Source organism: Oculina patagonica, chromosome 6, assembly GCF_052425735.1.
Source record: "Oculina patagonica isolate OP01 chromosome 6, crgOcupat, whole genome shotgun sequence".
Classification (NCBI taxonomy): Eukaryota; Metazoa; Cnidaria; class Anthozoa; order Scleractinia; family Oculinidae; genus Oculina; species Oculina patagonica.
The window spans coordinates 4,232,644-4,252,266 of record NC_135763.1 but is presented as its reverse complement, the minus strand read 5'-3'; the positions used below and the strand labels follow the sequence as shown (position 1 = coordinate 4,252,266).

Below are 19,623 nucleotides of genomic sequence, written 5' to 3'. Positions count from 1 at the left end.
AGTCTCTTATCACCTTATACCTGGGGCAAAATTGGTTGGAAGATTTCCATTGAGTCTTTCACTGTTTGACCTGCTTGACTGCTTTACGCTTTGAAAGGACTTTTTGTAAAAACAATTTTAAGGCCCCTTAGTCCCATGTAAGGAATTAATAGAGGATACTGGCAAAATTGTTCAGTCATCTCAAGGTTTTGGCTTAAGTAGTGCTAGTTCAGTTTTAAGTATCGCTTCCATCTCCTGGCCACCATCTGCCATGTTCAGGAGTTGAGATTAACTGCTGACTAATCAGCAGTGACTCAGGCTTTTGACTTGGTCTTGTCGGAACTGACCCCCCCCCCCCCCTGAAAATAGATTTACTTTTTCCTACTCTCAGCTAGATATCAGTGGTTGTTTAAAGAAGAAGTAAAATATTCAGAGTAAGCATAAACTTTAAATTTATTTTTATGGCAAGTAAATGTTATTTAAATGTTACATTTGTTATTTTTATTTTGTAGATACCGGTACTTGTAATTTTTATTTCCTTTCACTATTATTGACCAATACAAGAAAATTACATTTAATACTTGCAAAAATACTTGAAGGTTTTCATCTCTTTTTCTTCAAGATATATCTTGTTGTTTGGCTACCACTCTCGCTAAACCTACTTGTCTGGTTAATATCCTTGGAGACAAGATTGTACTTACTCTCCCAACCTTGCTGTCATAACACCTTTGCCACATCAATTATACTTTTTATACTTTAACTTACAGTCGTTGCTGAGAAATTTTAGCATTCTTTACAAGAAAGTGGACATTGAGTCCGAATATGTTTGTAAACTTTGCAATATCCATTTTTAGCGTATTCAGGACAATCCTTGTTGTTATCTTTGCAGTCTGCTGAGAAAAGAAATGTTCACATTTTAACCTATAATAATAGATGTGAGTTGTAGTTTTGTCACAGTAAGGTCAGCCTGTGAACGATCATTGCTCCTAGTAGGCAGCGTGTTCTGATGAACTTTGCCAGTTGTGGCTATGCTCTTAGCAGCTAAGGAGCAATGAAAGGAGGCTGAATTTGCTGACTACAATAAAATGAAGGCGTGAGCGCAAGAGACGCACTTTGTGTTTTGGCCAAATTGGAAATTGTCACAAACAACTCCAAATTTCGCACGCAAGTTCGTTTACGTGTGCTCAACACTGCCCTGTATTTAATTTTGCTGGTCTTTCCTTCGTTTCCGAAAAATAACACATGCAAAAAGACAAGGTTTTTGCTTGCGCGGCGTCTTTTGACTTTTCTTTTACAAACGATAAACAAAGGAAACCTTTTGTTTCTCAAGACGATGAAGTCAGCTAAATTTTTAGGGTTACAGTCCTAGCCCTAACGCAAAAGGTAACCCCAAGGCCGTAGGGTCGGGGTTAGAGTTTCAGATTAGGGTTACAGACTTAGCCCTAACGCAAAAGCCTAGCCCTAACGCAAAAAAAAAAAAAAAAAAAAAAAAAAAAAAAGTTTAACACTAACCCCAAGGGATTAGGGAGTTAAGCCGTTTCAAGTTAAGTTTAGGATCAGAGTCAGCCTCAACCTTTTATAGATCGCGCTTTTAATGCAGTAAGCTTTCACGCCAGTTTGCTTGCAGCTAGCTTTTTCTGCAGTCTGTTTGCAGTTATCTAGTTTTTGTTGTTTCGGGCAAGACTATTTTACTCTGTTACCGTTAGCTGTAATTTGCCGAGGTGAAAGTGAAATAAAGACTGATTGTTGATTGAATACGTTTGCTCGTGTTGTCACATTATTAATACTAGTTTTTGCTTTCAGTTGAGTGCCGCCGGCTTGCTCTCACTTCTATCTCCACTCCTTACATCATCACACATCTACAAAATCCCGCGAAAACAAGATAAACTTATGAGGTTTTCGTTCGCACGAATCGATAGATTCATTGATGAATATTTAATGAGACACAGAAAATATTTTGCGAAGGGAAGGTGTCCTGGGGAACATATAAAGAATTTTTTTAAGTCTAAAACCAGGTCACTTCTCGGCAACTTTGTCGCGGCAGCACCCAAGCGGATCCTGCAAAACTCGCGTTGACGAAGTTCCCGGCAAGAAACCTCTTGTTTTAGACTCTCTATGCCGCCAGGCTCAAAACTACCTCGGTTTGTGCAACGTTTTTTCCGAAGCGCTAAACAGCGCTGTTGTACAAAACAAAGGCAGAAACATCACTCAGTTCTTCGAGCGATGCTGTAAACTTACGAGTATTCAGACTTAATGATGTCCTTCAACCACCTGGCAGCAGCACTTACGCTAAAACTAACCAAAGGCTTCAAATGATTTTCAGGAACACACGGCCATTTTTTTTTTCTCTTTCCTCTCACGTGACACCTATCAGGTGACATCGCGTCACAATGTGTTCAGTCCAGTCCTTTTCTTAAAGCGAATCCTCAAAATGGTGGATAGGAAACTAAAATCATGGCTCTGACACGTTTTTCAACCTCCCCAGACAGTTAAATAACGCTAGAAGGAAAGATTTACACGCGATGTGTCGAAAAACTCATGCTGCTGGTTGACTGTGGAGAACGTAAGCTTTGCAAAACGCCTTTGTTCTTTGCATACGTAATTTCTAAAAAACGAAGCTAGATTCAGCGAATTTGAATACAGATCAATGTTAAGCACACGTAAACAAACTTGCGTGCGAAATTTGGAGTTGTTTGTGACAATTTTCAATTTGGCCGAAACACAAAGTGCGTCTCTTGCGCTCAGGCCTTCAAATCATATTCATTTTAGAAGGAATCTCAAGTACGTGGGGAAAGCATTTTTCCAGGTGTTTGAAGAAAGTTAAAGGGGGTGTGTTTCCTTCATAGTGAAAGTTTATTTATTTCTTTGCTACAAAGGCTATTTCACCCAATCTGTGTTTTTCCATTTTTGTCACTGTTGATGACATTTTGATGTATGCTGTGTGTCTGGCGTCTTAGCCTGCGAATACAGCCACCTCTCATTCGCTCCCGCTACTACGTGCGCACGTAGTAGTCCTTTTGTTTAGACGGCTAGTTTTGGATTTCGCGTTGACATTCCCGTGTCAACTCTGCCCCCAGCAGTTCTCAGATGATGATTGTTCAACGTCAGTATGGTTATAGCCCTAAACCTGCTCTTGAACTGACTGGCATATGCATAAGGCATCTCAGGGCCGTAACTAGCAAGAGGCAAGATAAGGCACTTGCCTCGACTACAGTTTAACCCAAAATGAAAAAAAAAAAAAAAAAAAAAAAAAATCGTTAATTTGGGAAAAAAATCCTTAGTTGGACAAGGTTGATTTTTCTGAAGAAATACCTTATAAAAACGTTGAAAAAACCCGTTTCGGAGCGTCTAGATTTCAAAGTTGTCTGGGGCATGATCCCAGATCCCCCTAACAAGATCTTGCCTCGTCTATGCCGTAAGTCTGGCCCAGAGGGGGTACTCCGGGATCAAAGTGACGGGGATGATCGAATGGAGGCAAAACTCAGGACCCAAAAAAATCCCTAAGTCTTCCGACATTACCCCAAAAATCCCTGGACCAAAAAAAAAAACGCCCATAAAAATCCCCAGTCAAATTACCCCTAAATTGCCAAGGCCGCGCTAAGGCACTTTAGTTTGATTTTAATACCCAAATTCTCCTACCCAAAAAAATCCCGGAATCGAAAATTTCGACCCCAAAAAAATCCTTCGCACATCCCCGTCACTTGGACCCCGGAGTACCCCCCTGGGAGTCTGGCTAAGGCCTGCATCTAGTAACTTACCAGGCTTGGGTGTTGGTGTGACAAGCTTGTAAACATAATTTCTTTTTCCTTTTCCCACACAGACTGGATGCGAGTCTTCACAGGGCATAGTGAGATCTTGTCCTACACACCCTTTTGGAGAGGCGTTGCCGTCGTTATCGTAACCAGTGTTGGGTTTTACACCACTCCAACATTCCCCAAAAAACTGCAATCCAAAATATGTGAATCCCTTGCTTCTTGCTAGATTTGCGCAACTGCATGCCAAGCTAGAAAAAAAAGACCAAGCATTTGTCAATTGAAAATTAACTTGCATGGAACAAAAGAAAAAAAAACGTTAGGAGAGGAGAGGCTCAAGAGAGAAGCTATTCACACTAATGACTCCTTAGATTAAGTTTTTTTAAATTGCTTTTCATCACTTGTGAAAACTTTGTTTCCAAGTATAACTAAGTTTAAAACTAGAGAGACTTACTAAGTAAATGAACCAACAAGATCTCTGAACCCGTGCCATGTGAGGCAAAGTCGCGTAAGGTTTTTTGTTGCACTGCCCAGGGTACCCAGGCTTTTTCATCCTGCGCAATTGTGATCTAGTTCACCCTCTGGTGCGAGAGAAACCTCTTGTCATCATCATCATCGTCGTTGGCGTCGTCGTCAATCTCGAGCCCAGAGTGACCCCCGGCTCCGCGATCCGTCAGCGGTTGGTCAGCGGTAGGGTCGCCGGGACTCACTCTGGGAAACTGAATTTTAATTCAGTTGCCTACTGGTCCTCACAGAACAATAGAAATCAACACGGAAGTCTGAAAATCTTCCCCGGAAGTAAACCAAAACCGAAAACCCTAGAAAAACATTTTTTGTTTTCCATGGTCAAATGTTCAGGTGTATCACCTTAATTTTGTAAAACACCTAAGAACTCGTCATATGGCGCTACATAAATGAAATATTTTCTAATTCTACCATTCTTTTTGAACTCAAAAGATACCTTGAATAAAAAGGACTTCCTTTAAACGTCAATTCTGAGCGGAGTTTTAAAACAACAACGACGGCGTCACCAAGGACAAGGTCGATTGAAAACTCAATTTATAGTTGACTTACAAATCTCGCTAGAACTACTGTTTTCTTTCAAATCTCCGTTACGGTTGAAAAACTGCATATCGCAGACAGTGCTCGATTCAAAATAATTACGATTAACGCAGAATTTGAACATTACGCGTTGTTGTTTTGCTGAAAAAAAGGAATTGTACAATTGTGTGCACGTGAATTGCGTGAATGTGTGCACGAGCTGAGTCGCCGAAATGCTAATTACACTTTTTGAATAGCGTTGACCGGTGTAGCCTTTAACGTCTTTATTAATATTACCGCCATTCGACAAGGAAAAAATTATTTGCTAGAAAACATGCAACCTATCATGAAAAGATGCCTTTGAAATATACGAAAGTCGCCAAACAAAGATTTTATCAACAGAACAATAGCTTGTCCGTGCGTTGTGCATTATGTAAATTTCTTCACTGTCGTCCGCAAAACAATAACGAACACATGCACACAGTTTTCACAGGCGGAATCTTGGAAGGCAAACAAGATCTTTGATTTGAAACCAATATAGCAGTATGCTCAAGAAAGAGACTAACGGAAATCAAAACACCAGACGCTCTTTTGTTCACTCTCTCTTTTGTTAACTGCAGAACGTTTTTGTTACTTTTGTTGCTTCGATAAACACCAGTTCTGTCGATGCTGTGTTAGAAATAGTTCAACTTTCTCGATTTACTTCCGTTCTGGGAAATTTACTTCCGCTTAGACCTGAGAGCATGCGCAATAAAAACCGGAAGACCAAGGTTTAACCTGAAATCGACCTGAAATTGATCTGATCAATTCCAGTTTCCCAGAGTCCGTCCCGTACCGCTGACCGACATAGACGGACTCTGGGCTCGAGATTGCGTCGTCGTCATCATCATCATCAACAACAACAACGCTATTATACTCCCACTGACTGTAGTATCCCATTAAACACTACGATTTAAAAAGGGCTGTCACGATGTTTTAAGCAGTTTTTCTGAATTAACAATAAATGTTTTCAAATTGAAGGAAACCTCAAAATAATAGAAGAAGAATTAATATTATTAAACCAAAAATAAACAAAGAGGCTTATGATTGAGGAAAATTAAGGCGTATTACTTAAGACAACCTTGAAAAAGTTAGAGCTTTTTTTCAGGTTGTGCCGTGTGTGACATAGCTCCTAAAAAGGAAAAGAAGGTTTTACTTTGTCTCACCGTTTAATAAAATCCCCCCAGTCGTGCCAGTCTCCGAGTTGTGTTCTATTGTTAAGCAAAAGATCCGGTAAAGGTCTTGTCTTGTCTTTATAACATCCCACTTTAACAAAGTTTTCTTCGCATCCCTCAAAGCTCCCTAAACGATCAAGAATTAAAAAGACTAGGTCACTGGGATTTTTGGTCAAAACTGTTCTGAAATAAGTGCAGGTAGGCAACTTTACCCATGAAAAACATTTATATCTATAAACATTTAACTGAAGAAATAACCTTTATTTGGGGATTCAAATCTAACTTCGGCTATAAATATCGATTTTTTTTTGAAGGCGCGCGGAAACAACTTGAAAACGTTGGCTAACGTTTTTCAAATTACAATCCATTTCCATCCGAGCGATTCGCAGCCAAACGCGCTTTTAAACAGTTTTAGTGCTCTAAACTAGCAGTTGTTAATAAAGATGGACCATTATTTTTAAGTTTCCTGACACACAAATATAAATTTTAGCTGTTTAAAAATCTGTTATAATCCGCGACATAGTCCCTTTAAAACAATGATTAAAAGGTATTGTTGATAGGAATGCCTGTGTAAAACAGCGTTAAACAGCTTTACTTGGATACCGTAAAGTTTCAAAACGCCGCCAGAAAGTTGCGACACCATTCAAGAAGCGATAAAATTTCACGGTTGTTGGAAATCCCGAAAAAAGCGACCTTAAATTCTTTTTTCGACTTTTTTTTGCTTGTTTACAAGCAAAAAGTAGGAGAATAGCGTTTACGTGGGCTAAAATCTGAACCGGAAGGGATCGCATTCTTGTTAACTATCAAGGGACTGTTTTAATTTCTCAAGGGAATACTTTCCGCTGTGGGTGATCAAAGCGCGTGACTTGTAAAGTGTCACTCTATAGTTGTGCTTCAGCACTTCCGTTCTTGAAGAAAAAACGTGACTTGTCAAATTTACAAACATTATATAAGAATCAAAAACGTGAGTAACCCAAATCTTACGTCACATAACCAATTAAGAATGTAAGGGGTTCAGCGCTCGAAGGCAGCTTAGTTTAAAATGATTAAGAACGCAATTTTTACAAGTAAAAGGCTTTAGGCGCTAATATTAATTTAACCTAAAACGATTAACAAGTCAACGCAAATTTGTACTCGTACAAGTCTTTCACACACTAAAACGTTGCTTACTTAACCAAAGGGAACTCATTTCGTAACAATTGATTATTTCTGCTGAGTTGCACAATTTAGCATCACCAGGCATAACTAATCGATGACATCAATGACATCAATGAAATCAATGAGTAATCAATGTGTAATCGATGGGTAATCAGTTGATTAGTCATTGATTATTGCCGATGATCAATGAGTAATCGATGACTAATCGATAGGCCACAAAATTTTTGGTCATCGATTAGTCATCGATTGCATCGATCAGTCATCGATTGCATCGATTAGTCATTGATTGCATTGATTACTCATCGATATAGTCTCGTGATTGAAAACCGGAACTTGTAAAAGTATTTCATACTCAAGCTTGTACACGCCATAACAATCTAACAGTATCATGGTTACACGTGAAAAAAGTACAGAAAGTAAAAGTGCTTGCAGCTGTTCCGGTGCGTAATGTAAGTGCTTATGACGGCTGTCTCCCTAAGCCGCGAAGCAGTTTTACTTTGCTGACAAACATCCACCGAACAAATCTATAACCACGTAGTCGATTCTTGTCTCCGTACTGGTTAGTTTCATTTCCAGACTGGTTGGTTTTCCTGTTTAATTGTTTTGTTATTAAATAAAGAGTTGGGTAAAGTGAAATGTTGAAATGTCATCTATATTTGTGATTGCCCTTCACGTCTTGATATGCCGGAAGGTTATTTGACCTTTTCTGAGGACGTAATTTCGTCAACAAGAATGCCAGAGCAAAATATGACTAACATAGATAAAAAATCATAAAAAGGTACAAGAAAGCAAGGAATGTGTCTTTTGTGTGCAGTATGATAGTTGATGAGTAATCGATGGGTCATCGATGAGTAATCAATAACATCAATAGGTAATCAATGAGTAATCGATAGGCCACAAAATTTTTGGGCTTCGATTACTCATCGATTACTCATTGATCATCGCCAATAATAAATGACTAATCAACTGATTACCCATCGATTACTCATTGATTACCAATTGATGTCATTGATCATCGATTGGTTATGCCTGGAACATCATCATATCTAGCGAAGCGCACTATTACTATTATTAAAAATAGATTTCGCCACATGATACCCCCCCCCCCCCCCCCCCCCGGCGTGAGTCGGACAACAATTTTAGTTTGGGCAAAAGCTTTGTATGGAGGAGACGCATTCTTGACAAGAAAAAAAGGGCGAGAAAGGCACAATTTGAGGCCGAGATTCTCAGTATTGAAGGTATCCAAAAAATGGCCCAAAATTGAATTTATTAGTCGAAGATCCGGCAATGTCACCTTGATTCCCACTGCAAAATTATTCAGGCTGCCGAGAAATTTAAGCGGCGGATAGCGAATTACTATCGGATTATATAATTGCGAAGGAAAGCACTTGTATGTTTGCTTCATTTAGGCACCGGAAAGATCGTCGGTTGCAAGAAATTCAGAATTCTTCCCGAATTTGACGGCACTGATCGCCGGCCATCCGATCTGTTTCGACACAAGATAGATAGAGGGCGAAAATATTATGCTATTCAAACGCCTTTCTAATGGAATTGACGGCGGGTTTGATTTTAATAAAGCTGTTATTTATCCCCATTACTATTACAGACTGCAGCTACAGCTGCCGAGCTCGATCAGTGTATATTAAATAGTATTTGCCGCGACAATTGTGTAACGAAATTGACCTCTTTAAATATTCGGGTCAGGCAAGGGGACCGATCGGACGAGCGTTTCTTTGTGTCATTTTGTGGTGGCATAAATCTGAGGTTAGCTCTGTTGTGTTGCAAAATGTGCCACTAAGAACAGTGTAAACGTTTTGCATTTCTCATAAAAATAAATGTTTTCTTTCAGCAAATCCCGGCAGCAAATCGGGCCTTTATAATCCATTCAATAACTGAGAGTAAAACATTTTACACATTTATTGAATAATCGCTCTGTTTGACAAACCTTTTGTTTCAAACCACGGTTTGAGCTTTCTGCGTTGCACAGGTAAGGTTTTCTGAATTTCCGAGCCAATCTGGCCATGGTTTTGTGAAACAATTGCTAAATATGCCTCCAAAGTGCCCGCCAACCATACATTGCTCTTACAGAGAGCGGTTTGTTTGTCCGAATTTTGATTCACACCGGGGGTCAAATTCTGTGACGTCATTAGTGCGCTTCGCTAATTGCAACATCATTAAATGTGTTAAGTGATATTTATAAGTGTTTTTGTAGCCTGTTGTGAAATTACTTCCGGTGGAAGCAGCGTTAAACGTTTCTTCTGTTCAGAAGTTAATGCATCGCCATTAGAAAAATAAACAGCAACTGTTTTGCTGGAAATGTAGTCGTTAGAAATGGCATGTGTAGCCGCAAGGTAAAGTACGGCGGCCCAGAAGGGTCACCGGCCGTTTTTGTTTTTGTTTCCGGCCCAGAAGGGTCACTAACCGTTTTTGATTTTGTTTCTTTGTTTTTCATTTCTGTTTTAATGTTTTTCCTTTTCATTTTTGTTTTTATATTTTGTTTTTTGTTTTTCATTTCTGTTTTAATGTTTTTCCTTTTCACTTTTGTTTTTGTTTTTATATTTTGTTTCTTTGCTTTTCATTTTTGTTTTATTTTTTTTCCTTTTCCTTTTTGTTTTTTCATTTCATTTTTTTACCAGCTATTTTAATTTTTTTATGCAATGATGGCAAGTAAAAGAGACAGGCTAAACACAACTCCCATTGGTCAACATTTGTATTGTAGACCTGCAAAGATTTGCTCTAACGACTATATCCTTTAACGACCTCCCTTTTCTATAAGAAATGATGGGAGGGTCGTCAGTTAAATATTTCTCTTAGCACTGGTTGATTCTCTATTAGGTGCCACTTTTTCATTAAAATATTCTTAAGATTAGGCACTGAGGGGCGAAAGGTACAATTCTTTTTGCGCGTCTTTTGTTTATTTTGTAGAGCCGACATTCTTTCGCTAAATTTAACTTCTGACAGAATCTTCTCCGAAAGGTTATCTGGATAACCCCTCGCCCACAGACTTCGTTTAAACTGTGTAGAGCTTTCTTCAAAAGTCTTTTTTGAAGAATTTGTTCTAAGAAGTCTAAGGGTTTCGCCTTTAATGAAACCTTTTCAGACTCCTGGAGGATGGCAGGAGGAGAATTCTGTGTATTGAAATGACTCTGTCGGTTTGAAATGTGTGCGCACGTCGAGGATATATCTTCTCTTGAATCTTTCGCCCTTGTATGTATCCAGAAAAGTGATCTCTGTGTCTGAAATCTCATGGTCGGATGGTGATTGTTGCTAGTTCTAGGAACAGATTTATGTCTTTTTTGTCTATGTTCCATAGGGAAAATATATCATCAATATATTTTTTGCAGACCAGAAGAATATTCTAATGAAAAAAACAGCTGGTAAAAAAATGAAATAAAAAAAACAAAAACAAAAACAAAAAGGAAAAGGAAAAAAAACTAAAACAAAAACAAAAACGGCTGGTCAAACAAAATATAAAAACAAAAACAAAAAGGAAACGGAAAAACATTAAAACAGAAATGAAAACAAAAAGCAAAAGCAAAAGCATTAAAACAGAAATGCAAAACAAAGAAACGAAAACAAAAACGGTTGGTGACCCTTCTGGGCTGCCGTAGTAAAGAATAACGCGAGGAGAAGCGGCTTTTGGTAATATCCAAACGAAAATTTACTTCTCAATATGGGGTTAAGATTGCGTGACGAGACAAAAGGTAACTCTGTCGTGCGTAGCCTAACCTGCGATCATGCGTTGTTTTTCTGCATTAAGCCAAGTAGAAATCTTTCTAACTCGAACGGAAACAATTATTTCGATTAAACAAAGGCAAACGTCAATGTTTACCTTTTTTAACCAAGCCAAAGTATATGAGTCGCAAAGCACCCAGCCGTCGCGACTGACAAATACAGCATTTACTCCGCGAAAATAAAAAAATGCTTGAACTGAAAGACGTTTGAATTCTTCCATGATATGTTCGAACAAGAAACATTGGTAAATTTTTATGTGACAAATATGTTTCTTGACAAGCTGGCGTGTTAGCTTTTATGTGACAAATAAAAGTTGACACATAGGAGAATTGCTTGTGTAGACGACACACGTCACATAAAATGTGGCAAATACTGCGGCACTGTGCACGCGTATCTCTGCTGTTCAACTGCAAGGTCATTAATGGCGCACTAAACATTGAACTGCCGACAAATAATTGTTGTCATCTACATGATCAAATATTATATTTGCCACATAAAAATTGTCACATAAAAGTTGCCCGTGTAAACCCTGCTCACATTTTAAGCCTGGTTTTCACTAGCGACGCAAGCACAAGCGCACGGATAACAGCTCTTATATTCTCCGTGAAAAAGGCTTCGACTCTAACAAAAGCACAAGCACATTGCATTTGGATGCTTGTGTTCATGCTTGCGGCGAGCACAAGGATCAAAATTTGTCCTTTTTGCGTGATCGCGCTTGTGCTTGCGTCCCTAGTGAAAACCAGGCTTTACTGGAATTGTTGAGTTAAAACCAGTTAGTAACTTTTGCTGGCTAACCACTCACCAGATACCACAAACACAGTGCTACTCAGGGCAAGGGTAAGACAAAACATCAAGGAGATCATGTTGAACAGTTGCTATAGGACAAAAGCTGAAAATAAAGACCTGAAAGACAGATCATGTGAAGACAAAAGTAATAAAACACATAACTGAAAGAGACTTTTTTACTCGACTTTTGACCGGTTCAAGTCCGGCTTTGTAAAATTTATTTTAAGTAGTTTTGCCAAATACTCACTATGAATCCAAATGTTTGCATAGGCATCACTTCTATGAATCTTAATGACAAAACCATCGCTTCAATGAAACCAAATTTGTCTCCCGGGCATTATAATTTAAAGTTAAAAGCAAACGATGTTAACTTTAAAAGCCGTTCAGCCGACTGCAACAAGATTTCAAAAACTGATGTCGCAATCCGTTTCAATCTTCGCCGGTCACTTTTGGCCATCCGTACGTACTTTTGTATTTACTGTGTTATTGAAAATTGTTCCTTCACTGTAATTTTTATATTTGACTGAATGTGATGGTCATTTCCCATGCCTAAATTTAGCTAAAATCCGTAACACAGTCCCTTTAAAATTAGTAAAAGAAAGGACGGCCTGGCAGGGAATTGAAAAAGGTTCGAGTTATTAGGAGGTCAGTAGAGTCATTGAGGGTTCGAGTTGCGACTAACAGCTGGTCTCCTTATAGAAAAGTAGCCTTGCCTCAATCATTTTTAAACTAAATGAAATTTAACAGCTCACCGAATCTGATACAAATGCTATCACTTTGGCTTTATCCACTGTTTAAATAGATAAAAAAATTCTTATTTATCTGTAGCCATTTTACTGATAGGAATATTTCATGTTGGCTTACGAACTCACCTCAAAATTTTTTTTATATCGATATATGCTTCTGAATGAAAACACCAGTACCAAACCTACTACAATAAAGAGGACGACAATATAAAATTTTAAGCCCTTACCACGAAGGGTGACAATTAACTCTAATAAAATGCGAAGAAGTAAACGTTTGCCGGGAATCAAAAGAAATGACTGGGAATCAAGAGAATCGAATTTTTTTTTCGGTGAAATTAAATAAGAATACGTTTAAAAAATATATCGGTTAAAGTCGGGCACACAATTAATAAAAAAATTGGGGGAATAGCTTAAAATTTTAAGGACGACCTAAGTTATCTCATGGTAGCTGCTCAAATACTGCATTTATTGGAATTGTCACCTTCAGTATAAACAATCTATAATTTATTCTGAAATTAATGAAAAAGTTACGACCCAAATAAATAAAAAGCGCGTGTTTCCACGTGAATGTATTTTAATAATAATTTTAATAATTGGTAAATAGCACTATGAAGTGTACTGGTCCAGAAAAAATGTTCGGCGGCACTTTTGAGGGACTTGTAGAACGAAATTTGATGAAAGTGATGCCACTTATATAGCAAACCTTTTGCCATTGTATTATAGCGGTTCCAGCCCATGGTAGCCAGAGAGAGGCAAATCAGACCATGAAACTGGGAACTGTATGCCCTGCTTTTATTATTTTTATTATAAGTATTCGCGACTTAACGCACGAAAGCAAGTGCCCAACCAGCTGAGCAAACCGGAGTGAATGGAGTCATTTCAAGTCAATCAATGAAAGCCGAGAGAAGATTTTGGTTTCCGCCGAACATTCGAGCAATACAGGCAAAAATAAAGTTACCAAAGAGATCTCATAGCATGGTAACAGTTTGAGCATAGCTAACAAAAACCTATCAAAACTTAAGTTCTCAAGCTGACCCCGCCAGAGGAAAATGGAGTTTGAAATATCTACATTTCAGTTAAAACGGACGTTTCGCGCCAGTTAAAAACAAAATGGCGCGCTTTTTTAACATTTTTACGACGACGCTTTAGAGTTTTATCACGGGTCCACTAAGACAAATGAATTTCAGTGAGATGTTTCAAATAGTATATAAAATGTTACCGAACTATAAGTAGATTTTGCCGGGTACTTAGTTTTTGCACTCATTGCTCAAACTTTCAGCGGAATCCATCTATTAAATTTCCCGCCATTTTACCACCGGTCTTGTTTACAACCAAAGCAATACAATAAGAACAGGTTTAAAAGTGGAGAATTACTGGAACTCTTTGGTGAGTCACAGGCTGTAAAGTAACCCAGGAATTTACTTCTCAGCGTTAACGTTAGAAAGGAAATCCGAGACCACACAAGGAACGAAAAATTCTTTGACTTCGGTGGGATTCGAATCATTCGAACCCACAACCTCCAGATTAGATCACCGTTCTGGCTTCACTTTTCCCTTCAGTATCTACAAACACATAGATTATGCTCATTGTTATCTGACAATACGTTATAATATAACAAAAATAAGATTTCTTACCGGAGAGGTACCAACAAGTCTTTGAAAAAAAACTGACAGTTAGCCGTGAACAGTGTGCCTCGAATACTGCCCTATTCAACACTTAACAACATATCTTATGACTGATATTGGATGTGAGAGGCCTGTTTTAATACGTGTTAATACGTGGAGTTCTGCGGGGCAAGAGTTTTATTAAAACCGAGTCCCGAGGTGGATTTTGTGAAAAATTATAAATTAGTTTTGTTTTCTGGGCTAGTTTCCTGTTGTGAGACAAAATCAATTCTGTTGTTTCTCCGCTGGATTTTCTTTACAGACCCACATGTTGCCATGGTTGCAAAGGATGTTTTAATCAAAAAATGGAAGTGCCTTTATTGTAATGAAAAGCGTTTTTGTTTTATTTTGTTTTGTAAGTTATTACTGCTATCTACGAGATTAAGAAGCGTCTGTGCTTCTGAAAGATGGGCCAATCAAATTTGATCCAAATTATGATTATTTTACTGTTTACAGTTTTATTTTGTCACAGCTCTAACGTATCCTCAGAGCAACTCGATCGATTCTCTTTGTTCTCAGGCCTTGAGAATCGAGGGCTCTGTTGACTTTCACAACCTTCTTTCCCAGGGCCGTCGCTCACAAACTCTAGCTCTGGAACCTCTCTGTTCATTCGCCCTTTGTAAACACGACCTCTCAGTATTGTCTTCTACGGTTAGGGGTATTGTTTTGACCTGTATTTTTGCACTCGTCTAATTCCCCCTCGACCGCGCGATGATTAAAAACCTGGCAAATCAATACGTTGGGGAAAGGAATCGTTGGATAATAAAGGGTTATCGCGACCGGAAGCATTGACATTATGCAAATGAAGGAAACAACGAGGCCGAGGAGGGAATGGGGGCGAAGCATCTCTTTTCGGGCTCGCGACCTGCTACGCAGGCTACACCGAGCCAGAATTGAACCAGGGCCACATTGGTTTGAGGCGAGTGCTCTCACCACACTGCGCCATCCCCGCTCCCCATAAAACTTAGCATCCGTTTATACCCGGGCTAGCCATGTTCAGAGAGAAGACATGTCGCAAATGCTGACTTGTGTATTATAACTTTGTGCGATGTTGCAAAAAAACATGCCGAACACGCCGACTCTAACTATCCGTTTTTTTTTAACTCAGATTTATAGTCTTTGGTAATTTCTCGAGAAATTTAGTTCCTTTCACCACAATTTTTCTACCAAATCGCAAAATTTAAGTTTTGCAAAATCTGCCTAATCTATTTTCGCGAAATTAAGTTCCCGCGAAGATTAGCACGAATAAGTAAATATAAATTATTTTTTATACATGTCAAACTCTTTACTGATACAGGACTCAGAAAGTGTTACAGTGTTACATTCTGATCACAAAACACCTCATTACTACAATATATTGGCCCAGATATTTGCACCCTCACACATTCTCAATAGCTTCGTTTGTAATATTGACTGAAATACTTATTGCAGATGCAATTAAAATTACTGTAACTCCAAATGCAAAAAATATCCCGTGGTTAATGTTAATAAATACAATTTGACGCCAAATGTAATTTTTATGTGTCAATTGAAAATACAATTAAAAATGCTAAATGAATTAAAGCAATTGCAACGTGTACCCGCAAAAAAGTGTTGCCTTCAAAAGTCGTGGTCCATCGGGCCACGTTCAACGAGACAATTTAGTTATTTTAACAATTTTTCAAAAACGTTGCTTTAAATGTCGGCTTGTGTAAAATCAAGACGTGAAAATAAACACGTCCTATAAAGGCCGTATCTAGGTAACTTTTTTTGATTGTTAAGAATGTTCTTTTTTTCGTTCTATTGTCAGAGAATTGAGGTCAAGATACACAAACCGATTAACTCGTGCGTTCATTTAAACTGTAAATTACAGCCATGAGGTTTCTGTTGTTGCCATTTACTTTCATCTTGGGCAAAAAACGTCTAGCAAAGTTCTTCATTCTCGCCATCGCCATGTTTGTTATATACGGAACTTTAACTATAATCAAAAGAGATGGAATAGCGATTAAATTTGAGCTTTCTTCGAATCGTGGGACCCATACTATACATTTCTTCAACAACAACACGTTCCGCGCGGAAACTGAACAAGAAAATGGTACATTGACATCTGGACTAAATGTTCATATTTGGTACGACTTCTGCCCATCTTCGATTCAAGTTATTTGTTACCATCCATTATTTCCAAAGGCACCAGACGAAAAAGCAATCATTACTACACTAGATGTTACAAGAACTAAAGATAATTATGTCCAGAGAATATTCGGATTCATTCATCCACCGAAAACGGGCAAATACAAATTCGCCATCGCGTCCGATGATTTCTCGGAATTGTGGCTCAGTCCGAGCGAAGACCCTTCAAAAGCCGTGTTGATTTGTAGCGTAGAACAATGGAGCACCAGGGATAATTTTCAACAATCGCCCGCACAAGTTTCCCGCGAGATAGAACTGAAGGAAGGTCGCAAATACTTCGTAGAACTTATTCACGTTCAAATGAAGGGAGATGATTTCCTCCAACTCGTGTGGAGCACGCCTGGAATGCCTCGAAGCAAGTTCGAAACAATTTCCATTAACAGCATGGCTTTGTTTGACAAAGATAATGGGACTCTGTATAATTATGACACGGCTCCAGACAGCCCAGCGTGTAAATCAAGACCTCATCATCGGCACAGTTCAAGAACAGAAGTTAAGTCTACGCCACTATACCTACCTCACGAGACGGTAAAAGATGCACTGCCTTATTGTGACTACAAACCAAGCTATCTTACTATAAAGGATGCACCTGACGGCAGACCCAAACAGTTTTATGATTTTCTAAGTGATCATTTCATTCCAATAGGCAGTTACCCAGCTGCGGAACACAAAACAGTCATTAATGAGTTTCCAGCCTTTGGGAATCATCATTTGGATGCAATAAAAGCACGAGAGGCTGCAAGAATTTACGTGGATGGCTTACATCAACACTATCCCGGGTTAGTAAGCTACTTATAGACCTTATACACTGTCACATGACCTTGTCAACCATAAAAAGGGTGTACAGTCAACTATCTTCAAGATGGACACCGTCCGGACAGGCTCCAGCTGTCCGTCATAGAGAGGTGTCTGTCTTGTAGGGAGTTTTGTTACAGTAAAATGAATAAAAAACGACAGGGTAAAACAAAATGAGAGTAAAATGAATGCCAGAAATTTAAAGAGTGTGACGAATTTTTTTTAGTAATGGTGTCAATTTTGAGGCATCGGCGTTTTAGCGTGGCATTTATGCGTATTGAATGTTTAAAAAATAAAACAAGAAGATTTGTATAGAAACAAATTTGCCATTCAGCAACATGGAGCAAACATTTTCTATGCATGCATGCAAATGCCATAAGTCAGTTGTAAACCGTCTTAAACATCAATGATCTCAAACTAAAACTGGTAACCTTAGTACCGTAAATGTGGAGGCTTATGCAAATGTCAAATTCTTCCAAATTCGTCCCAGTGTGAGCCCGATAGAGGATTTCATCACACTCTTTCCTTTTCTGGCACTCATTTTGTACTCATCAGTTTAACTCACCCATCTCTTCAGTTGTATCGTGTAAGCCAGCTACTATACTTCCTGCCTCGTAAAACTAGAAAACAGTTTACGAATTTACGTATTGAACGAGCAACCAACAAAAATATTCTTCACCTTTTTTTGCAGAAAATTTGAGGTTTTAGAACTTGTAAACGTGGAACGTAAAATCGATAAACAGCTAGGAAGTCGGTTTCTCTTGGAGTTCCTAGTTAACATCACGGGACGAGCCGAGCCGGTCATGTTGTCCGAATCCGTGTTTTGGCCAAAGGACGCTAACACCTTGTGTTATCCTAAAGGACTTCAGTGGAACAGAAATGCTAAAATAGCTTTGGTAATCACGCTTAGAAATCAGGGCCGATGGATGGTGCACTTCCTAAACAACTTGGAAGAGATGTACGCTGTCACCAAAGACGAAAACGTGAGTCTGTTGATATTCAATTATAACAGTTCTGACATTAATCTGGAACACGAGCTGGCGTTGAGGAAGCTTCCATCTTACACTGTTATTAATCACCAAGCAGAGCATTATTCCCGCACTAGATCTTTCAACAGAGCTGTGGAACAAGTCCACGATCCACATACCATTGTGTTCACCCTCGATCTACACTTGGACTTGCCGAATACACTCTTTGACGACATCCGAAAAGTAAGTTACTTTGGTCATGCTCACACTTGGTGGCCGGATACGGCACCAATCGTGCATCATGCCCGAGCATGATGCACGATTCACGCTGGGCACTAATGTGAGCTCACTTTTTTTTTTCAAGTACACACACCAAAATTCAACACCAGAATTCGGGTGTGGTGCCCCCTCGGGGTGGTGCCCGTGCCTGAGTACAACGTCTCGACGCCATACTCGGGCACTTAAGGGTGCTTATGTACCTGGGTTTCATGTCTGTCAAGAAAAATGGGTTGGCCGTTTGCGCAGCGAACATTTTGCCAGCAGAAAAAGGAATTTTCGAGCAGAATGTCTAGAAAGAATCAAAAAATAAATTAAAAACCAAATGGTGATAAAAAATTCAAAATAATAGTCTTACAAATTAGAGTGACCGTGGGCATTACCATTACTTGCTGTTATTTAATTCCTTGCGTCGGCAGTGGGAGTTGGTGGGGTTACAACTGGAATCGCCCGAGAGCTTTTACCAAGGAGAAAGGGGCTAAAACAAAGGCTGCATTTTCATAACCGAAATTTTACGGGAATCAGTTTTCCAGTGATAATGTGTAATAACGGAGTGTTTTACTAACTTTTTCCACAGCACTGTTTCGAAGGTCGTTCTGTGTACACTCCGGTTATTATCCGCTTGGACTGTGGAGAACCTCCAGCGACACTAAAAGGACGGTGGGAACCGCAAGGATTTGGATTAGTGGGCATTTTTAAAAGCGACTGGGATCGGATTGGAGGTTTCAATGAAAAGGCCTTTGACGAGAAGTGGGGCGGGGAAGATTGGGATCTCATGGAAAGACTTGTAAGCTTTGGCATGGAATATGACCGAGTGCGACATCCAAGGATTTTTCATTATTATCACAGCAGACATGGCATGTGGACTTTTGACCAAGACGCGTCGCAGTAAAGAAGAAGGCACTAAATGATTATCGTAAGGGAGCTTTAGGTTCTGTTTGTTCAAAGGGTGGATAACGCTATTCACCGGATAAATCACCTCATGTATTCAGTGGATAAGTGTTAACAAAACAAACCTTTATCAACTGAATAGCATTATCCACCCTTTCAAAAGCCAGGTCCTGTAAAATAGTCTGTGCCGACTAAGGGTTTGCCATAGGTGTATCAAAAAACGAAAAACCCGTTTTTATCAATAAGTCTGAATTGAATTTTGAACATGTCGATGTCTTGAAAAATATTATTTCAAACGTTTTATCCTTTTTTCGGTCTTTTTCCTTTTATGTGCCTCTATTTTTATATGAACACGAAAGAAATGTAACCAAGCTTCAGAGTTACATATAATGTATTTTTGTTCTGTAATTATTTGGTATACGACCAACAGCTTAGATTAAAGCACGCGT

At 38.9% G+C, this 19,623-nt stretch overlaps 2 protein-coding genes across 3 annotated transcripts; one reads left to right on the top strand and one right to left on the bottom strand.

Annotated features, from left to right (window-relative positions):
• Positions 1-446: 446 nt before the first annotated feature.
• On the bottom strand, positions 447-14,135 carry LOC144658960 (uncharacterized). Of its 2 annotated transcripts, XM_078519483.1 has the most exons (5): positions 14,046-14,135; positions 11,682-11,782; positions 5,978-6,113; positions 3,738-3,982; positions 447-872 (listed from the first exon to the last, which is right to left on the bottom strand). In XM_078519483.1, the coding sequence occupies exons 2-5, from the start codon at positions 11,740-11,742 to the stop codon at positions 763-765; spliced, it is 552 nt and encodes a 183-aa protein (XP_078375609.1). In that variant the 5' UTR covers positions 11,743-11,782; positions 14,046-14,135; the 3' UTR covers positions 447-762. The 2 variants fall into 2 exon arrangements, with proteins under 2 accessions (XP_078375609.1, XP_078375610.1); XM_078519484.1 differs by lacking the exon at positions 14,046-14,135 and having other exon boundaries at positions 447-869; positions 11,682-12,699.
• A 1,794-nt stretch (positions 14,136-15,929) lies between these two features.
• On the top strand, positions 15,930-19,554 carry LOC144657735 (beta-1,4-N-acetylgalactosaminyltransferase 3-like). The gene is made up of 3 exons (XM_078518079.1): positions 15,930-17,023; positions 17,731-18,250; positions 18,861-19,554. Exons 1-3 carry the CDS (start codon positions 15,930-15,932, stop codon positions 19,173-19,175), a joined length of 1,929 nt encoding a protein of 642 aa, XP_078374205.1. The 3' UTR covers positions 19,176-19,554.
• The last annotated feature ends 69 nt before the right edge of the window (positions 19,555-19,623 follow it).